The sequence below is a fragment of the Lichenostomus cassidix genome, unplaced genomic scaffold (genome assembly GCF_008360975.1).
Source record: "Lichenostomus cassidix isolate B80296 unplaced genomic scaffold, HeHo_3.0 HiC_scaffold_38, whole genome shotgun sequence".
NCBI lineage: Eukaryota > Metazoa > Chordata > Aves > Passeriformes > Meliphagidae > Lichenostomus > Lichenostomus cassidix.
In genome coordinates, this window is record NW_028147440.1 from 2,382,778 (window position 1) to 2,407,316 (window position 24,539).

Consider the following 24,539-nt stretch of genomic DNA (forward strand, 5'->3'; position numbering starts at 1 on the left):
CACAGGCAGCCATGGGAATCCTACCCTGAAAGATCCAGTGCTGTGCACTGAGGTTTCTGGTGGCTCTTGGGTGTTGTGTTGGCGTCCAGGAGATCCCATGCCCAGGTCTGCTCAGCAGGACATAAGGCTTACAGGAGACACACACTTTTCTGCAGTAGATGAACATGGGGCATGAATCAGGAAAAGCTCTAAAACAAGGAGGAGGGGGTGAAATATCTCTGTCAAGCCAAACAGCACAGGATTTTTCAGCTTTGTAGCAGCAGAGCACAGAGAGCAGATGCCCACTGCAGGCAGCAAGGAGGACCCACTGTGTCAAACAGGGGATCTCTGCTCTGCAAAGCACTTGGGACTGCAATGGAGTATGTTGTAGGGAAGTGGAAGGAATCCCTGGTCCAGCTGCCCCTCTTCCTCTGGCTGATAAGGGCAGCTGTGAGATGGGAGGCTTTGGGAAAGGAGGAGCAGTGCTGGACTTGGGGCACCTGTAACATCTGCTGCTTTCTTGGCTGAGCCTATCCTGGACAGGGGGCAAGGGATAGAGGCAGAGAAGAGGAGCAGAGCAACCTTTGTTGATCAGCAGGGCCAGGAAGCTCTTCTTGGAGAAAGGAGATGGCCAGAAAGAGTGTTGAAGGATTCCCAGGAAGCTGATATCTTGGAGCATTTCCCTTTCCCAGGCTCCTGCCCACTGCTTCAGGAACTCCCAGCAGCATCTTCCACTATTCTTCTCTGATTCCCAGGAAAGGCAGCATGAGGATGACCAGGAGAGCCAAGCTGAGCCAAGTTCATCCCTGATGGAGCTGCATGACATGGGGAACCTTGGTGTCCCAGGGACCAGAGCCTGCCTGTCCCTCTGTGCTGACACCACCTGAGACCTGAGAAGGGAGAGCAGCTGGAGTTCCAGGCACACCCAATTGGACAGGGAGATTTCTATGGGGTGGGAAAGGTAGAACAGGAGCTGATAACTGGTGCAGGGTGGAGCTGTGAGGGAGGTGGGCAAAGAAGGACTTACCCAAAGCAGTAGTGTAAGGACTTGGCAGGGCCATGGCAGAGCTCCAGGAATGCAGATGTGCGAAGAGCTCCAGAGAGTGTTCTGCACTTCTGCTATTATATATTCTTCTGCTAAAAGATGTGGGAGAAAGGTGTGGAGATGAGAAGCTCTCAGCAGTTTCTCCTGCATCATATCATCCTTCTTTTTTTAAATAAAGTTTTCTTTTCCTATTTTAGGTGGGTCTTCATGCTTTTCATCTCCTTAGGAATCATCATGAATTCTTTAGAATTCACTGCACAGACCCAAAAAAAAAGTGTAAATAAACTCTGACAATTCATAAGGTGGAAAACAATGCAAAAAAAAAAAAAAAGCAGAAACAGAAAGCAACTGTTAGAGGTCACTATCAATGGAATTTATTGCAATAACTGAAGGTTTGGTAACTGAAGGTTTGGTAACATTTTGAATTTCACACTGACTCAGGTCAGTTTTGCTCACAGCACAACCACAGCCAAAGCAGCTCGTTCACTGGCCGGAAGCTCTGCTCTCAAGCTGCTGGGCACAGCACAGCCCTGCTGCTGTGGTTTTCCTCCCCACACTTGCAGCCTGCACAAAAACAGCAAAGCAGAGAGGAAACCTCTGCAAGGGGCTCCTCCTGCACAGCCCCTCTCCCCCATGGCAATTCCTGCCCTGGGGCTGTTTCACACACTGGCTCAGCTTGGAGGTCCCTCTGGAATTCCTCTGCTCCAACCCCTCTGCTCCAGCTGGGCTGATTTCAGCTGGTTGCCCAAGATCAGGTACATCTAAGGCAACTGCCTACCCCAACACTCAAGTTTCCAAAGTTCTCATGTGATTCTCTAAGTCTGCCCAGAATGACTCCCCTGGCCTCAAGATTCTGTTCCAAAATTCCTGCAGGGCAATGGAGATCCCTGAAATTAGAAACGTCCAGCTCATCAACTGTAAAAAAATCTGAAACTGCACTGAGCACAATCCCATGGGTGAGGCAGTTCCTAAGTGGAGCAGAGCTGTGCCCTTCTGAAGGTCCATGGATGGACAGCCTGGGGCAGCTCTGCTGTCGCAAGCAGTTTGTGTGTGAGCAGCTGAGTCCAGCACCTGCTGTCCTTACCATGAGCTCAGGACAACTGCAAATAAGAAAAACAGGATTTGGGTTAACACATATTAACTTCTGCACTTTTAGTTTAAAACACAATCAGATTTCATTTGTTCTGGTTGTTGTTTCCTCTCTCATGATGTTCCCAATATCAGCTGTGCACTGGGATGGAGGAAAGAATCTAATTATTGCCAGTTCACACAGCATGGGTTTCCCTTGGAACAGAGAAATGAAGGGCTGGGCTCAGATCAGAGTTTGATCAGTGTAGCAGTGCCATGATGGTCAGTCCCTGCCCCTGAGAGAGCCTCCTCTGATTTCACAGTTGGCAGAACTGCATTGATGGGGAGAAAGCCGGCCCTGCAAAGGCCCACCATTTCATTTAGACAAGCCTGTACAGCTGTGGTGAATGTGCACAGCCACAGAACTTCCCCCCTGAGTACACTTCTTGGCTGTCAGAGGGTGAGATCAGAGCAGGATGCTCAGTGCTGGTCTGAGTAACCGGAGGGGTCCAGCATGCCCTCTCCAACCTCCCCAAAAATGGTGCTCTGGTTTGATCTAATGGCTGCATGTCTCCCACAGTGGCACAGCTGAAACAGCCCAAGGGCTCTCTCAGTTATTCCCATGTGTCTCCAGAGCTCCCACATTGAGCAGGATGGACATCAGGGCAGTTCAGAGCTATGGGACAAGAAAAAATCCAAATACTCTCCCATGGAGACAGTTCCAGGGGGGCTTTATTCCCAGCACTGTCACTTGTGTCTGTGTTGGACTTGGCTGAAGCGGGGTTGGTCATGGGGAAGGGCACTTGCATTTGTGCTGCTCAGATATAGCAGCCTTTGTGCTGGAGATGAAGAGGCACCTCAAGGGGAAAAGCACCAATGCAAACATCACCATTCTGGGGATCACGAACCTCTGGTAAGACTGGCTCTTATGTCAAAATTTCCCAGCTAAATGTATGCAGAAGGCATAGGTATCCTGAAACACCTGCAATCCTCTTTCAGAGAGAAACAGGGGAGTCCAAGGCAATTCAGGCAGGACAGGACATGGGTCTCCTTTCATCAGCATTTTACATGTGATTTGCAGGTCAAAGTTGGTTAAAGTCAGCACAGCATCCAAGCAAGAAAAACAAAGTGTCCTGTTTTATTATTGACTTAATGAAGTGAAAGATGGAGTGCAAACAGGCAGGAGGGGTGTATCCAAGGAAATTCAAGCTGCATCACCTTGATCTAGGCTGACAATTTTCCTGGTGGCTTATATGGGATGGAACAGGTGGTATTGTAAATGTCATGCACAGGGATGTTCTTGGTTTCCATGAATTTTGCAGTCCAGACTTGTCCAACTCTCACTGTTCAGGAACACGGAGATATCCTGCCATGTTGTCCCTGCAGCAGATACTGGAGCTATGGAAATCCCTCACAAGGACCAGGCCCTGTGAACATAAAGCTGCTTCTGTCTGTCTGTAGAGGCCTCATCCCCTTGTTCTCCCTGCTCAGACTCCCATTCTAATGTCACCTGGGGCTCTGCTTTCTTTAATCCTAACCCAGGAGCTCTCCCGTGACTCCTCAACCTTCCACAGGGGAGCTCCATGGACTCCAGCTCGTCCCTCATATAACAGGAAACTCCCTCTCCTTGTCTTGCCAGCCTTGCCTTCCTAAAACCCATGTGGCTCCATTGCAGCACTCCAGTCAGGGAGCACCTGATTCATGTGACCGTGATCCCAACAAGATCCCAGCCCTGAAACCACCCCCAGGTCTCTCCCTCAACCTCTCCTGTAAAGGGACTTGTGTGGGGTTGGAGATCACAGAATCAGAATTACAGAATATCCTGAGCTGGAAGGGACTCTGTCCTAGGTTGCAATATAGATGTATCTAAGTATTCTATTACCACCAGCTGTGGGCCGTTAGCTGCTATCAGCTGCTAATGACCCACCCCGCATGACAGACAATGGGCCAGCAGGGACCCACCGTGTGACTCATGGACTTATCCCATTGTGGGATGCTCTGCCCAGGAGGGAGGAGCCAGGTGTTCCCACCTGGATATAACCTGGCCTTGGAACTGCCTGAGCTAGCCCTGTCTACTGGGTTCCCAGAGGACGAGAACTACCACTGGACCTTCAGCTGGACACCAGACCTTCACAGGATCACCGCTTGAACTGAACTACTTCAGGTGGACTGCTACCACCACCCTAACCGGGTGTCAGTTTGTATCTGACTTTGTCAGTGTTTTTCCTTGTATTATTTCACTTATTTTTAATTTCAATCTTGACTTGTGATCTCCCACTGGTTTGTTTTCAAACCAACACAGACTCACAAGGATCATTTAATTAAACTCAGCTCTGCACACATCCATCCCCAAGTCTCACACCATGTGCCTGAGAGCATTGTCCAAATGCTTCTTGAACTCTGTCAGCTTTGGTGCTGTGACCTCTGGGTGAAGAACATTTTCCCAATATCCAACCTAAACCACCCCTGACACAGCTTCAGGCCATTCCCACAGGTCCAGTTACAGGTCACCACAGAGAAGAGACCAGTGTCTGACCCTCCCCTTCCCCTCAAGAAGAAGCTTGATGATGAGATCTTCTCATCTCATAAACTGCAATGAGATCTTCTGTCACTCTCCTCTCTTCCAGGCCAAACAGACCAAGAAGTCCTTCTCAGGAGGGCTGCTCTCAATCTGTTCATGCCCCAGCCTAGACTGACACCAGGGGTTGCTGCAATCAAGGTGCAGCCTTTGTGCTTGGTCTTGTCAAAGCTCTTAAGATCCCCATGGACCATGTCTCAAGCTTGTCCAGGTCCCTCGAGATGGTCCTGTCCTTAATGTCCTTCATATGTGGCCCTATGACTTCACAAGGTATTTTAAAATTGGAATGGCACAGTCTAGTCTGTGTCCAGCCAGGACAACAAATTACTTTTGGCTAGGATTTAGGTTTGGGAAGAAAACCAGAGCCAAGACAAGAACGAAAAACAACTAGAAGAGTGCAAGTTTGAAGTTTTGAGGGTGTGGTCACTGTCAGCTGAGCTCAGGCCAGAGATGTCTCTCCTTTCTATCCCTGTGTACCTCCAGAGTTCCCTCATGTCTCTCCAGCCACCACTTTGTATCTCTAGGGCTGTCTTTGGGCAGCTCAACCCTGTCCCGTGAGGGGATTTGTAAGGCAGAGGTGCAGTCAGGGAGAGAAATCCATGTTTGTTGTGCATTGCAGCAGAACCAGCTCATCCTTGCACACAGCCACGGCCAGAGAGGTGTGAGCACAGCAGTGCCTGTGTCCCTGTGGAGCTGTGCATCCTTGTGAGCACCAGTGTGGGCAGAGAGAAGAGCACATGTGAGAGTCACAAACATCTATTTGATTCAAGGCATGCAGAGTACATTTCTGATGGGGGTGGCAAGGGCTGGGCCTGCTGCAAGGGCTGGCTGTGGCCATGTTGGCCTGGCCAGGCCTTGTGGGGAGGAGTTGCCCTCCCAAGCCAAGGACTCCCAATTCCCCACAACAGCTGATGAGGATAAGCCAAGGGGTTTGTCACATGGTGGGTTCCTGGGGACAGAGACAAACCTGCTGGGAGCTGCAGGGAGGCCTGAAAACCCTCTGTGCCATGGTGGGTGGGAGTGGGGCTGGGAAGGGAAAGGTGGAGAACAGGGTCAGAGGAGCAGCTGGAGGAGCAGCCCCAAGGCTCCCAGCTGCCAGCCCTTGCCCAGCACAGCAAAGCCCAAGCAAGCCCAAGCTGGACACCCCAGCCCCGTTTTGCCAGAGCAGGAGCTGTGCCAGAGAGCAAAGGCTGGTGTGGGTGATTGTCCTGGGGCACTCACCATGCTGGAGCTACCGGGGCTGGCTGTGGGAGAGCCTCACCGGGGCATATTCTGTGCTGCTGTTCAGCTCTTGCCTGCGAGGCTTTAGAGGGAAAAGGAAAGCCTGTTATTTCAGCTGCTGACTGCAAGCCCTGCACAAGCCTCTGGCCCTTGGCTACCAGAGAGCTGGAGGGAGCTGGGCCTTTGACTTTTAGTTTTGGTTTGATTTTATTTCCCACTTGGAACCCTCCAGATTTTTGTATCTGACATTTCAGCATAAAATTTTTACACAGGGAGAAAATTTGCAGAAGATGCTGATAAAAGATAAGAGCATTGTTTAATGAAAAAAAATCTTGTAATTGTCTATTTATGCAAATGCTTCTTTTTGGCTCTTACTGCGTACGGCGCAGTGGGACTCCCCAGCCCAAGCCACAAGCAAAGACCCTGACACTCACATCCCATCCCCAGGGCCCTGTCCCTGCTTTGGCACCAAGGCTGTGCCACAACTCACCCCATTACATCCAGTGTGGGTGATGGTGGAATCTGTTGGGGACAAAAAGCACAGAGTGAGCCCTTGCTCTGTGGGAGGGACAAGCCCCACCCTGCCTTTGAACAGCAGATCCATCAGGTCAGGACTGAATGCCCTGCCCTGTTTCCCCCTAATCTCACCCCACTCCTGGCAGCAGAGGAAGCTGCCCTTTGTTGATGAAGGTAGGGTTTGGGAGTTTGTTGTCACCTTTCTTCTGCAGGCAGAAGCTGGGCCATTTGTGCAGGGAAGAAGTGGAGCAATGGCATGGGGAGAGATGAGACCTGGTGCAATGGGCAGTGGTTTTGCTCCACGTCCACCAGGGCATGAATTCCTGGGATTGTGTGGGGAGTTGGAAAGGGGTCTGTATCACAGTCTGCAGTGAGGGGAAGGGATGGAGAGCATGGGAAAGAGGCTTGAGGCAGGTCCTTGCAACTCAACACAGTGTGTGAGACTGCAGCATGGCTGCTGTTCCATGGACTAGGTGATTCTGGTGGTGCCAGAGGGCAGCCAGGCTAAAAGAAGGGAGTCCCACAGACAGAGGGTTCTGTGGTCACACAGAGGATGGGTTTGGTACTCACACTGGATTTCATTGTCCCTGGTCACTTCAGCTTCATGGGTGGGAACTTGATGCTGCCTGGAGAGAGTTGGGGGAAAAGGTTTTGGGGTCTGTGCCCAGACTGTGAAGAGATCATTGGAGTCATTGCTGTGGGTGATTCTGTCTTGCATGGGGTTCATGGCTGGAGTCAAGGCCAGGGCAAGCCCTGCTCCTCCCTGCCTACACCATGCAGGAATCCCCACGTGGGCACAGACCCGGCTCTGCAGCCCCCAGGGATTTCTGCTCACCTTTGGCATCTCTCCCTGCAAGGAAAAGAAAGAGAGGGGTGGGAGGTAGAGTTCCTGCACAGCTCTGCCTTTCCCTGCTCTGGGATATGCAGTGAACATGATGGGCTAAACCTCCACACCTCATGGGGAAAGGGATTTTTCAAGTCCAGCCTACACAACCGTGAATCCCCTTTCCCAGACTGGTTTCTCCTAAGCTCTCAGCAGCCAGGCACAGCCAGAGTGTGGAAGAGCTGTGCTGGCTGCAATCAGGGCAGATCAGAGCCTCAATTCTTGTACCCAGAGGATGGGAGCCAATGTGTGCCGGGGCAGGGATGCATTTGATCACTCCTAAGTCATTTTGGCATTCAAGGATAGTCATGCCTTTGGAAAAGCTTTTGTCATCTCAGGAGCTTTACATCTGTCAGCTGAAAAAAGAAAAGCATGAGTAGTCCAGCTTTTCCCTGAAATGGAGTAAAGAACCAACCATCCCAAACCAGCATGGGTCACACAGGAGCAGCCCTGCATCTGGATGCAAGTTAAACCTCAATATCCAGAAATCACTCACCTTTCCTCACAAAAGAATAGGTGGTTGCAGCCAGGAGGAGGAGAGAGATGACCAACAACCCTATCATGATGTCTCTGTAAATGGTCTGGAGGCATTTGGGAGTCTCTGTGTGCAAAGAAGATATTGGTTGCGTTATGGGGAATGGAAGAGGAGAGCAGGATATGCCCTTAAACACAAGCCAGGTCCTGGCTGATGAACCACTGAGTGTGCTGCTCTTGGCAGCCAGGCAACCTTGGTCCAATGCTGAGGGGCACTGGGTATGAGGGAGGGAATCACTCACCATTGCTGGATGTCTCTGCTTGGGAACTGGAGCCACTGCCTGGGAGGAGAAAGGGACAGGGAGAGAATCTGCAGCTCCCCCAGGTACTGCACACACTGAGCCACTGTGAAGATCCCCTGATCCCACTTCTGTCAACTGCTGGCATCAATGAATGAATGCCTTGCAGAGCTGTGGCTCTGGCTTAGATCTGGTACCACCACTCTCCCCTTTCCATGATGCTGGGGCAGGAGAGGAGCAGGATGCTCTTGTGTGACTGGAAGGAGTGTCCCTGGTGCCCAAGGCTGTGCTGAAGTGCACCCTGACCCCCAGCATCCCAAGTGGCCAGGGACATGCCATGGGGCAAGGCAGGGTCCCCTCCCTCACCTGGGTCTAAGGCGAATCTGGAAGGGTTTCCTGTGTGTGCCCCAATGCCACGGCTCACCTGTGACACTCAGGTTCAGGGGAGCACTGAGGACAGAGTTCCTCACTCGGTTGCTTTTGTCCTTCTGCTGATATCCACATGTGAATGTCCCTGAACTCCCCATTGTCACAGTGAGAAGCATGTAGTAGCTCCACTTCCCCTGTTGGGCTTTCAGGCTGTGCACCTGCACCTTGTCCTTGCAGAAGATGATTTCTGTGGCAGATGATTCTGGCTGAATTTGGCATTTAAACAAAACCTCTTCTCCTTCCTGTACAGCACTGAATGTGGCGTTGGTTTTCACGAAGAGAGCAGGAGCTGGGAGGTCACCTGCAGAGTCGGCAAAGGGAGGAATGAGGACAGTGTTCACTGTTTCAGGGCTGGAAAATGGCTCAGGTCTGAGAGGGGAAGACTTTCCTCTCCTTATCAATATTATTTCTTTTGCCAGCTTCAATATAAATACCTTATTATTGTGCATTGTTTTATATTATAGTATCATCTTCTAGCAGTCCTTTTTAGTTTAATACTCTGTAGTAAATAACTCTAAGTAATACCTTTCATCTGTTAACTTTTATCTTTTAAATTATAACTCATATTTATAAATAGATCTGATTTGCCATCATTAGAACTTGCAAACCAATGTGATAACATACATTTGAAGTGTTGCCAAAATCTGAGGCTAAGGCAGGGTTTGTCTTTAGCTTCCACTCTCCCTGTGAAATGTAAGGAACAAAGCCCTTCTCCCTTCCCACCTCCAGCCCCACACAACTCCCTTTACAGCACCTATCCCTGTACTCACCATGCCCTGGGGAGCTGCAGATATCCTGGGCCATCACACCAGCACCTGCACCTTGGGGCACAGAGGGGTTTGGGTCAGACAGGCACCAACCCAGCTCAGCTCCAATGCCCCTGTCCACATTCCCACTGCTGAGTCTTGGCTGAGGGAGGCACCTTCCCACCCATGTGGCTCCATGCTGTATCTCCTTTGCCTCCTGGTGTGACATCTCCCCAAGCCCATTTTGGTTGAGTTTGTGGTTCCAGATGGATTCTTCTTGATCCCTAAAGCACTTCAGCATCTACTGAATTGCATGTTACAACCAAAATATTTTGTATGGCCAAGAGAATGATCTTAGATGGGCCACTACATATTTTGGAGAGAAGTTTGATTGCATTTGAACTTCCTTTCCCTGAAGGATATTTTCATAGGTTTCATTTGTGTCAGTCTCTAAATATACCCTGAGTGACTGACCTGGCCAAAATTTTCTGGTCAGGGCATGGAGCCATCTGGTCTGTCAGGAAGTGTCCGTGGCCACGGCAGGGGGGTGGAAGGAGATGATCCTTGAGGTCCCTTCCAACCCAAATCTTTCTATGATTCTGTGATTCTCCAGTCTTGAACAAACTTTGGAGTATCAGTAAGATAATCAGAATAAAGGCTTTAAAGACCAAAAATTAACTACTGTTGATTTCAGAGGATAGATGATGTGGGAAACATGCTGAGTGTTTGGAAAACATGGCAGCTTTCAAGAAAAATGCAAAAGACAAGTCAAACAATTGTTATTCCTATTTTCCCAAGATGAGTCAAATTGATCCAAGAAAGCAATTGAGAGGGAGCAGAACAGTTCCCTTCAAATGCTGCATCACAAAGGAACAAATGATTCCCTATGACAAAGATTTTTCTTTGTTTGCTTTTAAACAGGAAAAGCAATGACAAAAGACAAAGTCTGGTTTGTCCTCCAGAAATAGCTTAAGGCCAGCATGGGGTTTGCTGTGCAGTCACAGCCCCAAGATCTCAAGGCTTACGGAGGGTTTAGCAATGCAAACACAATGTCTTGAGCTCTCCTGGAGCTTGAGGTGGGAGGGTCCCTGTCTCAGAGAGTGGCTTGGGGCGTCTTTGCAGCACCAGGCTGAACTGTGAAGGTGGAATCTGGAGAGCTGCAGGCACTTGAAATGTAATTTGTTCTCCCCTGAATCCATCCCTCCCTCTAGAGGATTCTGTTGATCCCATCAATCCACACCCAAACTGGCAATGAGATGTGTTGGTAGCTGAGCTGTCCCCCTGTCAGGGATGCAGGATTTGTTCAGCGGGATGAAACTGCCTTGGGACAATGTGGGAGAAGAGGTGTCAAAGCTCCTGAACTGAGCTTGCCACCACCCTGTAGTGGATGCCTTGTGAGACTGGAGAAGAGAGGGGAGGTTGGACACAGAGATCCAGGAGGGAGGAGGGAAATGTGACCTGGAGGGGTGCTGAGTGAGGCAAGACAGGTTCTGTCCTGGACACAGGGCAGGACGCAGGGGAAAGGGTGTGTGGAGCAGCTGTGCAGCACAGAGGGGCAGAGGGAGCTTTGGGCAGGGCACCAGGATCATTGCTTCCTCCAGTACCCAAGGACCTCTGAGCAAAGGGGGAAATTCCCAAAACCTCTCAGGGGGTTTGTGTCATAGTGTGAGGCTTGGGAGAAGCCTCTTGCACTTGCTGAAGTGCTTTCGGGAGCCAGAGGCATCCACTGGGGACAACAAACCCACCCAAAACTGGCTGTGGTGCAAGAAAACTTCTTGCATGGCTAAGACCCAAGAAGCCCCATTGTTTTAGGATGGTTTCAGCTTGGGGGCTGCTGATTCTGAGACCACACACACCCCCAACTGTCCCACAGCAAGACACTTTCAACGCTCCAGTATCCCAAGTGCCCAGGGACATGCCATGGGGCAGGACAGGGTCTCCTCCCTCACCTGGGATCTGGGGGGCTTGGCAGTGTTTGTTCCCCAGTGCCACAATAACGAGATGCGGCGCGAGGGAAAACTCACAGCACTCTCAATATGAGATATAAAGTAAGCTCCCAATTTATTTCACCAAACGAGAGACTTATATACTGTTACAGATATTTCTAATTATAGATACACACACACCTGCAGCTGTTCTCACACATTCAGGGATCCTCCTGTTAACTCCCTTATTCTTTTCTCATAACACTCCTGACTCCTAATCTTTCTCATGGCATTCTTCCCACAAAACATTCTCAGGCAAACAACCACTGCAGCTTGTCGGAATTTCACTGAGGCCTGGGAACACTGAAACCTTGCTCAGCTCTGTTCGGTTAGCATGAGTTTTGCTGGAAAAACTGTGTTTTCCAACAATTCCCCCGTTTCTGTTGTGAGAACAGACATTGTCTCGTTATCAGATTAATTTACTTTGCTATAAGTTATTGTTATTATTAGAATTGTTATAAAGTTACCTAAGGAAATTTCACTAGTTAGATGTGTTGCCATGGTCTAGAAATTGTCATTACCGAAAACATTCACTTCACAGGTAAAGCTTAGAGAACCTTTTCCGGACAAGGACTCTAAGTTTACTTGGAAGAAGATTTAGCTTTTATAAATTCAATTTGGTAAATGAAAATTATTTGATCATATTTTGATGCAAAACACTTTGAGACTCATGGCATGTTTCCCAGCCAGTTAGAACCAAAGCTTGGCCAGAGCTTAGGTGCTAAGTGGAAGGGTTTTCTTAGAACATTTTATAAACAAGCTTTGATTAATATCAATAAGAAGAGTATCTTAACATGTTACCACTTTTGTAGATAGCTATATAAGGTGAGATGAAATATTTGAAAACAATAGATATTATTACTTAACTTTAACTAAAAAGATAAAACTGCAAAGCTTTTGTGAATAATAATATAAACTAACAAATTTAAAACTTAAAATTAATATCACTAAAAATGAATAAAACTTAATCTTAATAACTCTTATCTTAAACTAACAATTAGGACTTAACTATAATGGAATTTAAAATTTATATTATCTTAACAGCTTAACTCTAACAAGATTTAAACTTAACAGAATTTAAAATTAACATCACTTAATATTACTTAACAGAATTTTAACTTTAACAGAACTTACAACTTAATAGGATTTAAATCCACTATTACTTAACTTTAACAGAATCTATGCTTAACTAAAGATACTTAACAGGTAATTTAAACTATTCAACATAACTTCACTCACAGGTTTTCATTCACACCTTAAAACTCTCAAGAAATCAAAATCACATTCTCATTAATCACAGCCTTCATTTACACATTAAAGCATTCAAAAAGCAAACACTCTCAGTAGGCCTACAACATTCACACATACACACAAATGCTTTAGCAAAATTCAATTTTCATTTAAGGCTTTTAGTATTCAAGGTGTTATTATTTTTTTATCAGGATAATATCTTGTTACAATGCTTCTTTATTAGTATGTTGCTGGAAATAGGTTTTGGCCTGTTGGTCAATACGTGGCAATGGATGTTTCACTCTGCAAAGCGAATAATTAGAGGTTTTGAAGAAAACAGCTGGAGAACGTGTTCAAAGATTTGTTTCTGAAGCTAGATGGACGTGATTCCCGAGTGGGAGATGAAGGATCTCCAGTTCAGAGCACTGAAGAAGATTCGCATCTTTGAAATTCTTAAAAGTTCTCCATGATTACAAAAGAAACAACTCTATCTTGTATCAAACTGCTGTTTCTGCTGGCAACGCTGTTGGTTAGTTCTGGTTCGCTGCTGAAGCTGTCAATCATTTCCTCATCTTTGGGGAGTAGTAGAGTTTAGAGTTTCTCCACAGACATCGCAGTTGGGGCAGTGAAGGAGGCGTGGATGGCTCGCGGCTCCGCCCACCGGGGTACCCTCTGGGACTTCCGCTCTGGTTGTCATTCGGCTGGAAACCACGGCTGGAACAACTTCCTCCACAGGCGTGCCGCAGGGCAGGGGCCGCCGCTGCTCCCGGGTCACTGGTCACCCTCTGTTTGTTCTTTTTGTTTTTGCAAGCTTCTGTGCTGTGAGTATCTTTGTTACAGTAGAAACACCAACTTTTTCTGCTACAGTTTTTCTGCATGCGTCTCTCACTCCCACATCGGTAACATCGGGATGAGTTCTGGTTACTCTGTTTCTTTACCCGAGGAGCTCGTTCTAACAGAATATTCAGTTGTTCTGGCAAAAGTCCAACAGTGACTCTCTCAAACAAAGCAGCTAAGATGTTTTTCGTTGTAACATTACCATACTCTATGATATATTGAGACAGGAACAGATTTTTCATCCAATCGAGCAACTTTAAATTCTCGGTTACTAGCAGTCTCTCCCCCCCCCTCCCTGGCGGGGGGGGGGTTTCCCTGGCAGCTGTGCCGCGGCTGCCGAAGTATTACGCATATCAAAAGCGGCACAGTAATTCACAGGCTTTTCTCTGCTTAATGCGGGTATTATGTCCTGCGCCGTGAGCCACGTAAGGTTTTGCTCTGTGGCATGTATTTGTAAGCAGGCTATAACTTTACTCCATGATTTGCCAAGCTTTCTTGCAAGTTTATCACAGTCCAAAAGCAAAACAGCTCCGTAATTCAGCCATTCTGTTACACTGAATACTGTAATAGGATTTATAAAAAATCCATAAGCTGGTCCTACTGCCATCAGGCCAGCCAAATAAAACAGGCTACTGAGTTCGTGCTTTTCTAAAAAGCATAACAATAAAATTTGGGCTACCTCTGATTCCATTTTGGTCCAGCTGGTTTTCAGGGTCCTGGTCAACACCGTCTAAGCACTCGATCGAGGCTCGCAAATTGCCAGAGTTGTGCAGTTTACCGAAGTATAGCCCTCACGGTAGGCAGGTATTCACCTGTGTCTTCCGACCTTTCCCAATTCGGGCAAAGACACGACACGCTGAGGCTGCACTCCCCAAGCACCTCTCCGTTCGCGCCGCTCTCAGAAGCCGGGTCGTAAAACTCCGTTGTCAGGGTCCGTTGCTCGCTCCGTATCACGTCGGAGGTCATCATTTAACGAGATGCGGCGCGAGGGAAAACTCACAGCACTCTCAATATGAGATATAAAGTAAGCTCCCAATTTATTTCACCAAACGAGAGACTTATATACTGTTACAGATATTTCTAATTATAGATACACACACACCTGCAGCTGTTCTCACACATTCAGGGATCCTCCTGTTAACTCCCTTATTCTTTTCTCATAACACTCCTGACTCCTAATCTTTCTCATGGCATTCTTCCCACAAAACATTCTCAGGCAAACAACCACTGCAGCTTGTCGGAATTTCACTGAGGCCTGGGAACACTGAAACCTTGCTCAGCTCTGTTCGGTTAGCATGAGTTTTGCTGGAAAAACTGTGTTTTCCAACACCACAACTCACCTTTGAGACGCAGATTCTGGGGAGCACTGAGGGCAGAGTTCCTCACTTGGCTGCTGTTGTCCTTGTGCTGATATCCACATGAGAATGTTCCTGCACTCCCTGTTGTCATGGTGAGGAGCATGTAGTAGCTCCTCTTTCCCTGTTGGGCTTTCAGGCTGTGCACCTGCACCCCATCCTTGCAGAAGATGATTTGGGTAGCAGGAGACTTCCAACCAATTGTGCACCAAACCAAAACCTGTTCCCCCTCCTCTGCAGTAGTGGTGCTCATTTGCAAGGTAGGAGCCAGGAGGTCACCTGGGGATGAGGGTGTCCAGAGACAGTGTTGCTGTTGCAAGTGCAGAATCTGAGAGAGGAAGAATTTCCTCTCCAGGGGTTCCCACACGGGAAACAAAGCCTCTCTCCCTTCCCATCGCCAGCACCACAAAACTCCCTTTACAGGACTTGTCCCTGTACTCACCACGCCCTGGGGAGCTGCAGATATCCTGGGCTATCACACCAGCACCGGCAACTTGGGAAACAGAGGGTTTTGATCAGATGGGCCCCAACCCAGTTCAGTTCCAATTCCCATTTCCACATTCCCACTGCTCAGTCTTTGCTGGGAAAGGCACCTTCCCACCCACGCTGTTTCATCTTGCATCACCATTGTTTCCTTGCGTGACACCTCCCCAAGCCCATTTTGGTACGGTTTGTATTTCCAAGTGGATGCTCCCTAAGGCACTTCAACATCTGCCAAGCCTCACACCATGACCAGAACCACCTGAGATGGCTTAGAACTTGCCCCTTTGCTCAGAGGTCCATGGGAGCTTGAGGAAGCAATGATCCTGCTGCCCTCCATAAAGCATCTCTGCCCCTCTGTGCTGCACAGCTGCTCCACACACCCTTTCCCCTGGGTCCTGCCCTGTGCCCAGGATGGGCTCTGTCCTGCCCTATTCAGCAGCCCTGCAGTGCTCAGCAGCCCAAGGCAAAGCAATCCCCCAACTCACCAAGAAGCAGCAGCAGTAGCAAGAGGAAGAGAAGGAAGGTTGGGCGAGCAGGAGACAGCCTGGCACATCCCTGCTGGCCCAGCATTGTTTGGGCACTGCAGCAACAGCCTCTCCTTGCAGCGTCTGCTGTGGGCTGAGCTCTGCCCAGCGCTTCAAGAGCTGCCTGGTCCAGGGCTTGCAGCGTGCCTGGGACTGGTCCTGCTGCAGGGCTGGGGTTGGCAGGGCCTTTCCCACAATGAGTGGCTGTGGCCAGCATGGGCTCTGCCTCAGCCCCCGCTGCAGCCTCTGTTCCTGCAGAGCCCCCGCTTTCATTTCCGCACCCTCTGAGCACAGAGCACGAGCTGTGTTTGTCTGTCCTTCTGGGGCAGCCTCCTCCCTGCAAAGCCCTCCTGACCCTTGGCCCCAAGTTCACAATGTCTGGTCCTTCTGGGGGATGCCAAGAGCCATGAAAGCTGCTGCAGGGACAGCACAGCAGGACACCAGCAATCCTGGAGCTTCCTGGTACTTGCACCTCCAAGTGATAGAGGAGCCAGTGAGGACTGGGGCTCTGCTGGATCTCCTGCTCTCCCATCAGAAGGCACTTGCTGTCCTGCTGACCAAGGTGCCTCTACAAGGGGCACCAGAACCAGCTGGCCCATGCAGAGTGACCTACCCTTGGCTGCAGCACAACCAGCCTGGCTTCTTTTATAGGGCAACATTTTCCTCCCTGAGTCCTCCAATGCCCATTTGTCCCTCCCAGACGAAGGCAGGAGACTGGGGATTGAAAAGGAGAGAAGGCTCTCTTGTGTCCTCCTGTGCAGTGGTTTAATGCACGGAAGAGGAGACACGGCTTTCCTGCAGATCTTTCTTGCACAGCCTGGAGCTGCAGGTCATGGCCATGTGTGTCACAGATGGGACAGGAGAGTCCAGGGCTGCAGGACCACCCTGTGGGGGTCACAGTGGGAGAAGAAGGTCTGATTTGGTGCAGCCTGTGCACATCCTTGGGATGAAATGGCCACAGTTCAGAGCCCTGTTGCCAGTGAATTATTGCACAGCACAGATGAACAGAGCAAAGGTGGAGGTGTTAAAAAGGTTGAACAGTGTTAAAAACAATTGACATAAAAATATGAAAGCACTGTGGGAGCTTTCATCAGAAATGGCCTTGACTTTTTGCACCTTCAGCCAGGGCAGAGATGTTCCATTTGATAACTGGTTTTACAAGGTGGGTTTGGAGCATATCCTCTCATGTTGCTCTATGGCACCTCCATTATCTCAAGGCAAAACAGATTCTTACTATTAGTCTGAGTTCAGAGATGAGGAATATTCATGGCTAGTCATTGTTACTGAGATTTTTAACCACTAACTAAACAGTAGAACAGACATTTCTTACTTGTCTATCAGATACTTCAAGCTGGATGAGCAAATCCATATTTCTTGAGTTAAAGACCAAAGTCTTTATCATCATCCCATGGCTTTATTGTCCTTCTCTCAAGGAATCTCTCATCCCATTCTACTCATTTCCCCATTGTCACTGTTGAGCAGCTGGCAGAGTAAGGAAGTCAGTTCTCAGTGGCAAGAAGGAAAAGGCCTTTATTGTTTTGATTTCATCATATACATAGTGTTTTCAAAAGTCACCCAGAGTGGTCAGTCAAAAACCTCCCCCTAGGCCTGATTGGCCAGGTCTGCACCGTCCAAGTCTTGGGACACTGTTTTTAATAACATCCAAACCTTATCTTTATTTATAAAACACAAAAGGATTTCTCATGGGAAATACCTGTGCTAGCCACACCCCATGTTACTGAAAACCTTTGTTTCTAGAATTGACCACTACCTGCATTCCTCCTCTAATTTCAAACCACTCTGTTGTGGGGTGTCAGTCTATATAAATCCAGCTGGGACTTGGTCTCAACTCTCATCATCTTGACAAACGTTATGGCATGACACCAATTAGGATAATAGTACAATTTTTGTACATGTAATAGCAATTTCTCATGTTTCAGGTTGTGTCTCTTAGCCAATCAAGGTACCTCACCAAGAAGATGTCAAATGGAGAGAGAAATGCAGCAAGGCCATTGAGCCCAAACTGCTCCCTGAGTCTTACAGACATTGTTACCTGAGGAGGTGGTGGAGTCTCCATCCTTGGAGATACTCAAAAGACTCTGGATGAGGTTCTGGCACACCAGCTCCAGGTGTCTCTGCTTGAGCAGAGAAGTTGGACCACATGATCCCTGCAGGTCTTTTCCACCCTCAACTGCTCTGTGTTGCTGTGATTGTTTACAAGACTTGAGACGTGAAAGCACAGTTTTCAGAATCTCCAAAGTCAGATGGAGCTGTGTCTGTACCCAATTCCTGTGTGTTTTTAATTTCATTTCCTCTTGGCTGTTTAATCTTTTGCAGATGTGGTGATTGAAAGTGCCTAAGATGACTAGTGGTGTGATACAGAGGCACAGATTCCTTCTGTGGACAAAATGGAAATCAGGGAGCAATCCAGAAGCTTTGGAAAAATCATCATATTGTGTTGTCTGTACCACTTTACTCCCTAAATGCATTTGTGGCTGAAGAAATAATAAAACTGGAATTTAAATTAATTTAAATGTCCTCAGGAGAAGACATTAAGAGAATTATATTTTGCTTCTGACTTCTTCTGTCCAGCCTTCATTACATTTTTCCTGAGCTTGACCTCCCACCCCACCTGCATTCCCTGGGCTTGCTGTGTTGGGAAGTGCTCGTGCTACTGCAAGACTCAGATCATATTTAGGGCATTTCTACCTCCTGTGATCCTCCTGTACAATGGCAGATACATCAACTGTGTGGTTACGGCAGATGAAGGAAGCAGCAGCCAAAGTGCCTCCAAAAGCAGAGCAGCTGAATTACCCAGTGAGTTCTACACCAAATCTCAGGTAAGAGTCCTGGGGAGCTTGGATTTTAGGTACTTTAGCATTTCTTGTGTGTGAAGAATCTGGGATGTACAGCAATATGGGAACCATTTCATTTGGAGAAAGAAGTGTGAAGTTGCAGTTATGATTTTTATGTCATAAATTTACTACATTAGCATTACCTGTTGATGTTCCGTGTTTCTCTTTTCAATCAATAGAAGTTTATCATTACCAAGTTCCTTCTGAGGCTGAAATCTGAAATGTGAACACCTTGTTCCAGGACTGTTCCAGAAACATACATGTGATTTTTTGTGCCTGATTCTTCAATGAAGTTTTAGGAAAAAAGGAAATGAAATCATGTACTGAGAGAGAGAGAGAGAGGTTGCTATTCCACGTTCCAGGGAGTCTCTGTCTTGCCATCACTTGTCACCTGACCATGGCAGGAGCCAGGAATGTACTTCATAAGAAAATCTATGGAACTTCATAATAATGCAAGGGCTTTCATTCAAAAAAATGGTGCAAACATCTTTAGAACTGTGAATCCAGTGACAATTAGTTTTAATAGCTTCTCTTTTAGTGTCACGCTATTCACTCTTGCTGCTGTGGTCACTCTTTGTGTCCTGTGTTTCCCTGCTGGTTCTGCTGTAACAATGAAGAAAGACATTGGAGAGAGGAGCTGCAGAGCCTGTTAGAGGAAAGAGCCAGGAAGCACATTGAAGAACTGAAGGAAGAGAGTGCAGGGTAGATCTTGTAACAGAAAGTGAAACCTTCTCTGCAGTGTGTTAGTGACAATTTTTAAATGGATTTAAGAAATATATTTTTAAAAATTAAAGGAAGTTGCTGAGTCTGCTGTTAGAGATCCATGGGCAGACAGACACCAAGCAGTAGAACAGGGTTTGCCTCTCACCTCCTGCAGTGATGTGACCACAGCACAAGCAGCTCCAGGAATTAACTCTGTGCTCTGGGGAGGTGGCAGTGACTGTGGCTGAAAGGACCAGAGCAGGTGCTGATGGGGCAACACCAGAATGCTGGACATGCCCACCCTGGGCTTGCTGAGGAAAGCTCCCATTCTTCTCCCACCTCAGCCCTCCTGGCCACCAAAGCAGGTCTGGCTCTTGTGGTGCTGACAGAAGAGTATGTTGGGTTTATCCTCCTGCTCCAGCCCCAGCCAACCAGCCAACAGGTACCATCAGACACCACCTGTCACCTCATTATCCCTCTTCCTATTGCTTGGCCCTCATTTGGTTCGTCTTATACTCTTGGAAAGTGGCTGAAGAGGGAATAACTCAGAAACCATGAGGAGAAACCTGGCAGCCAACCCGAAGTGATGTGAAGATTGAGCTCTCAGGCACGAGCAAAGAGTGCCCTGGAGAGAAAAGCAGATCAGAGGATCCCCAGCAGCACTCCCAGGGGTCCAGGACACCAGAAGGACTCTCCTTGGAGTGGTCTGAGATGAGATCCCACTGTTTCTGGGGTCTCTGTCATTCCACTTTGCCCTCTTGTGATGTAAGTGGCCAATGTGACCAGGGCTGAGGACCTCCTGCAATTTCTTGTGTCTTGGATGGGGACACATAGAAGGAAGCAAGAGCTGGAGGTGAGGAGAGGGAACTCAGAGAGTATCCCAAGGGCACAGGCAGGTTTTGAGTTGAGATTCACACCAGAGATGGTGGCAGCTCAAGGACAGGGCACTTGCTTGAATCCATTTGGCATGGAGATCTTTTGGCTTTCTCTAATCTGGCAGATGCACTATTTCTGAAATCAAAGTGACTTTCCAGCAGTGACTTTCAAATTAAATTGACTTTGATAGGCAGCTCATGCAGTGTACTTGCTTATCCCAGAGAGAGCAGTGGCAAGGGGCACTGAGCAAGCAGGAGCTTCCAGTGCCATGTGCTGGTTCCTGCCCAGCATCATATAGTTGAAAATACGTTTGGATAGCACCTGAACACAATTCTTTGTAATCTCCTTGACCTGAGTGGAGCCTCCTGGGCATGGGGAGGAGCAAAGGCTTCAGTTCCTCCCTGCTCTGCTCGTTTGAACACAGACATTCAGACACCAGTCTCCCCCCAGAAGCAGCCCAGCAAGGCACTGGGGGTTCTCTGAAAGCAGCTGTGGCTCTTGGTCAGAGGCACTTGCTGGGGCTTTCTTGTTTGCCACACCTGCAGTAACTGCTGGGACATGACCTTCTGCTAGGTTGGATGAAGAACTTATATAAACATTCTGCCCCTTCCTGCCTGCTCTGTGACCTTACTCGGCCTCCAAATGTCAGTCTGGAGAGACCCAAGGCACTGTGGGGATGTGCATTGTGTCTGCCTGACCTGCACAGGGGTCTGAATTCAGGTGCTCTGGAACCATGTAGGGAACTTTGTCATGGCCTCTACCTCTGACTGAACTGGAGTGAAATTCCAGGGTTCAACACAGGCAGCCATGGGAATCCTACCCTGAATGATCCAGTGCTGTGCACTGAGGTTTCTGGTGGCACTTGGGTGTTGTGTTGGTGTTCAGGAGATCCCATGCCCAGGTCTGATCAGCGGGACACAAGGCTTACAGGAGACACACACTTTTCTGTAATAGCTGAACATGGGGCATGAATCAGGAAAAGTTCTAAAACAAGGAGGAGGGGGTGAAATATCTCTGTCAAGCCAAACAGCACAGGATTTTTCAGCTTTGTAGTAGCAGAGCACGTAGAGCAGATGCCCACTGCAGGCAGCAAGGAGGACCCACTGTGTCAAACAGGTGGATCTCTGCTCTGCAAAGCACTTGGGACTACAGTGTAGTTGGTCTTAGGGAACGGGAAGAAATCCCTGGTCCTGGGTCCCCTCTTCCTCTGGCTCTGTAGGGCAGCTGTAGAATGGGAGGCTTTGGGAAAGGAGGCGCAGAGCTGGACTTGGGGCACCTGTAACATCTGCTGCTTTCTTGGCTGAGCATATCCTGGACAGGAGGCAAGGGATAGAGGCAGAGAAGAGGAGCAGAGCAACCTTTGTTGATCAGCAGGGCCAGGAAGCTCTGCTTGGAGAAAGGAGATGGCCAGAAAGAGTGTTGAAGGATTCCCAGGAAGCTGATATCTTGGAGCATTTCCCTTTCCCAGGCTCCTGCCCACTGCTTCAGGAACTCCCAGCAGCATCTTCCACTATTCTTCTCTGATACCCAGGAAAGGCAGCATTAGGATGACCAGGAGAGCCAAGCTGAGCCAAGTCCATCCCTGATGGAGCTGCATAGTGAGGAGACCCTTGGTGTCCCAGGGACCAGAGCCTGCCTGTCCCTCTGTGCTGACAACACCTGAGACCTGAGAAGGGAGAGCAGCTGGAGTTCCAGGCACACCCAATTGGACAGGGAGATTTCTATGGGGTGGGAAAGGCAGAACAGGAGCTGATAAGTGGTGCAGGATGGAGCTGTGAGGGAGGTGGGCAAAGGAGGACACACCCAAAGCAATAGTGTAAGGAGTTGGCAGGGCCATGGCAGAGCTCCAGGAATGCAGATGTGTGAAGAGCTCCAGAGAGTGTTCTGCACTTCTGCTGTTATACATTCATCTGCCATAAGACTTGGGAGAAAGGTGTGGAGATGAGAAGCTCTCAGCAGTTTCTCCTGCATCATATCATCCTTCTTTGTTTGAATGAAGTTTCCTATTCCTATTTTAGGTGGGTCTTCATGCTTTTCATCTCATAATTCCTCAGGAATCATCATGAATTCTTTAGAATTCAGTGCACGGTCATGACAAAATGGTGTAAATAAACACTGACTATTAACCAGGTGTAAAACAATGCAAAAAATAAAGATAAAGCAACTGTTAAAGGTCACTATCCATGGAATTTATTGTAATGACTGATGGTTTGGTAACATTTTGAATTTCGCACTAACTCAGGTCTGTTTTGCTCATAGCACAACCACAGCCAAAGCAGCTCGTTCACTGGCCGGAAGCTCTGCTCTCAAGCTGCTGGGCGCAGCACAGCCCTGCTGCCGTGGTTTTCCTCCCCACACTTGCAGCCTGCACAAACACAGCCAAGCAGAGAGGAAACCGCTGCAAGGGGCTCCTCCTGCACAGCCCCTCTCTCCCAAGGCAATTCCTGCCCTGGGGCTGTTTCACACACTGGCTCAGCTTGGAGGTCCCTCTGGAATTCCTCTGCTCCAACCCCTCTGCTCCAGCTGGGCTGATTGCAGCTGCTTACCCAAGATCAGGTCCATCCAAGGCAGCTGCCTACCCAAACAATCAAGTTTCCAAAGTTCTCACGTGATTCTCCAAATCTGCCCAGAATGACTCCCCTGGCCTAAAATTTCTGTTCCAAAATTCCTGCAGGGCAATGGAGATCCCTGAAATTAGAAACGTCGAGGCTCATCAACTGTAAAACATCTGAAACTGCACTGAGCACAAACCCATGGGTGAGGCAGTTTCTAAGTTGTGCAGAGCTGTGCCCTTCTGAAGGTCCATGGATGGACAGCCTGGGGCAGCTCTGCTGTCGCAAGCAGTTTGTGTGTGAGCAGCTGAGTCCAGCACCTGCTGTCCTTACCATGAGCTCAGGACAACTGCAAATAAGAACAACAGGATTTGGGTTAACGCGTATTAACTTCTGCACTATTAGTTTAAAACACAATCAGATTTCATTTGTTCTGGTTGTTGTTTCCTCTCTCATGATGTTCTCAATATCAGCTGTGCACTGGGATGGAGGAAAGACTCGGATCATTGCCAGTTCACACAGCATGGGTTTTCCCTTGGAACAGAGAAATGAAGGGCTGGGCTCCGATCAGAATTTGATCAGTGTGGCAGTGCCATGATGGTCAGTCCCTACCCCTGAGAGAGTGTCCTCTGATTTCACAGTGGGCAGAGCTGCACCAGTGAAAAAGCCAGCCCTGCAAAGGCCAACTGCGTCAGTAAGACAAGCCTGTACAGCTGTGGGGAATGTGCACAGCCACAGAACTTCCTCCCCGAGGTCTCTGCTGTCAGAGGGTGAGATCAGAGCAGGATGGTCAGTGCTGGCATGAGCAGCCAGATGGGTCTAGCATGCCCTCTCCAACCTTCTGCAAAGTGGTACTCTGGTTTGATCTAATGGCTGCATGTCCCCCACAGTGGCACAGTTGAAACAGCCCAAGGGCTCTCTCAGTCCTTCCCATGTGTCTCCAGAGTTCCCATATTGAGCAGGATGGACATCAGGGCAGTTCAGAGCTGTGGGACAAGAAAAAATCCAAATAATCTCCCATGGAGACAGTTCCAGGGAGGCTTTATTGCCAGCACTGTCACTTTTGTCTGTGTTGGACTTGGTTGAAGTGGGGTTGGCTCCTGTCATGGGGAAGGGCACTTGCATTTTTGCTGCTCTGAAATAGCATCCTTTGTGCTGGAGATAAAGAGGCACCTCAAGGGGAAAAGCACCAATGCAAACATCACCATTCTGAGGATCAGGAACCTCTGGTAAGACTGGCTCGTACATCAAAATTTCCCAGTGTCTTGGATTGATGTTATGATAATCCTTTATTCCCTATCGTTAGCTTATATGCCTAAGAAAGAAAAAATGTGTAAAAATGTGTGGTCCTGTCTCTTTAACTACACCCAGCCGAAGAGAAAAACGCGGGTTGTTTTGAAAACATTTTCCCCAAGCCTCGCTCTGGGGGAGGATTCGTCGCCCGGCAGAGACTTCGTGCTGGACGGGGGTCGGAGTGAGCTCTGTTCCCGTTTTTTTTTTTCCCATTTTTTCTTTTTCCTCGTTTGGACCCCTTCTCTTCGATCTGCTTTGCCACCCGGAGACCCAGGAGGGCCAGAGGACAGCAGAGCTCTCCAGGGAGCTCCACCCGGCCCCGGGGGGGCGAGGAGGAGAGGGGCTGTGTCTGAGGAAAAGGACTTTTTAATCAGGTTGAATAACTCCTTTTCACCTTTGGTTTTCCCCTTCCCCTGTGCCTTGCAGGGCAATCTGCGTGGTTTTGTCAAATAAATAGTTTTTTCTTCACTTCCATCTAAGAGGTTCTGTTGTGGGTGGGGGAGGGGGTGTCGGGGCCCTTCGCTCTCGGAGGAGAGAGAGTCTTATCATTAACCCGGGACACCCAGCTAAATGCATGCAAAGGGCATAGGTATCCTCAAACACCTGCAA

General features: G+C 48.6%; 1 protein-coding gene and 1 long non-coding RNA gene across 10 annotated transcripts in view; both read right to left on the reverse strand.

Annotated features, from left to right (window-relative positions):
• The window catches only part of LOC146422999 (uncharacterized), a 76,688-nt gene extending 59,697 nt beyond the window's left edge, over nt 1-16,991 (reverse strand). For 5 of the 9 annotated variants that reach the window (XR_014847776.1, XM_085045563.1, XM_085045562.1 and 2 more), the window contains exons 1-4: nt 15,614-16,989; nt 15,088-15,138; nt 14,631-14,924; nt 9,263-9,313 (exon numbers count right to left, since the gene is read on the reverse strand). Coding sequence is in view for 8 of the 9 variants with exons in the window: in XM_085045563.1 (XP_084901689.1) it covers nt 9,263-9,313; nt 14,631-14,924; nt 15,088-15,138; nt 15,614-16,184 (967 nt within the window). In the remaining variant the exon portion in view is untranslated. Of the gene's footprint in view, nt 1-9,262; nt 9,314-14,630; nt 14,925-15,087; nt 15,139-15,613 lie in introns of all 9 variants that reach the window. The other 4 variants (XM_085045568.1, XM_085045567.1, XM_085045569.1 and 1 more) reach the window with 3 other exon arrangements.
• LOC146423005 (uncharacterized) lies at nt 4,400-7,254 on the reverse strand. The gene is made up of 3 exons (XR_014847783.1): nt 6,978-7,254; nt 6,382-6,413; nt 4,400-5,973 (listed from the first exon to the last, which is right to left on the reverse strand). It is a non-coding gene; the product is annotated as an uncharacterized LOC146423005 (long non-coding RNA).
• Nucleotides 16,992-24,539: the final 7,548 nt, after the last annotated feature.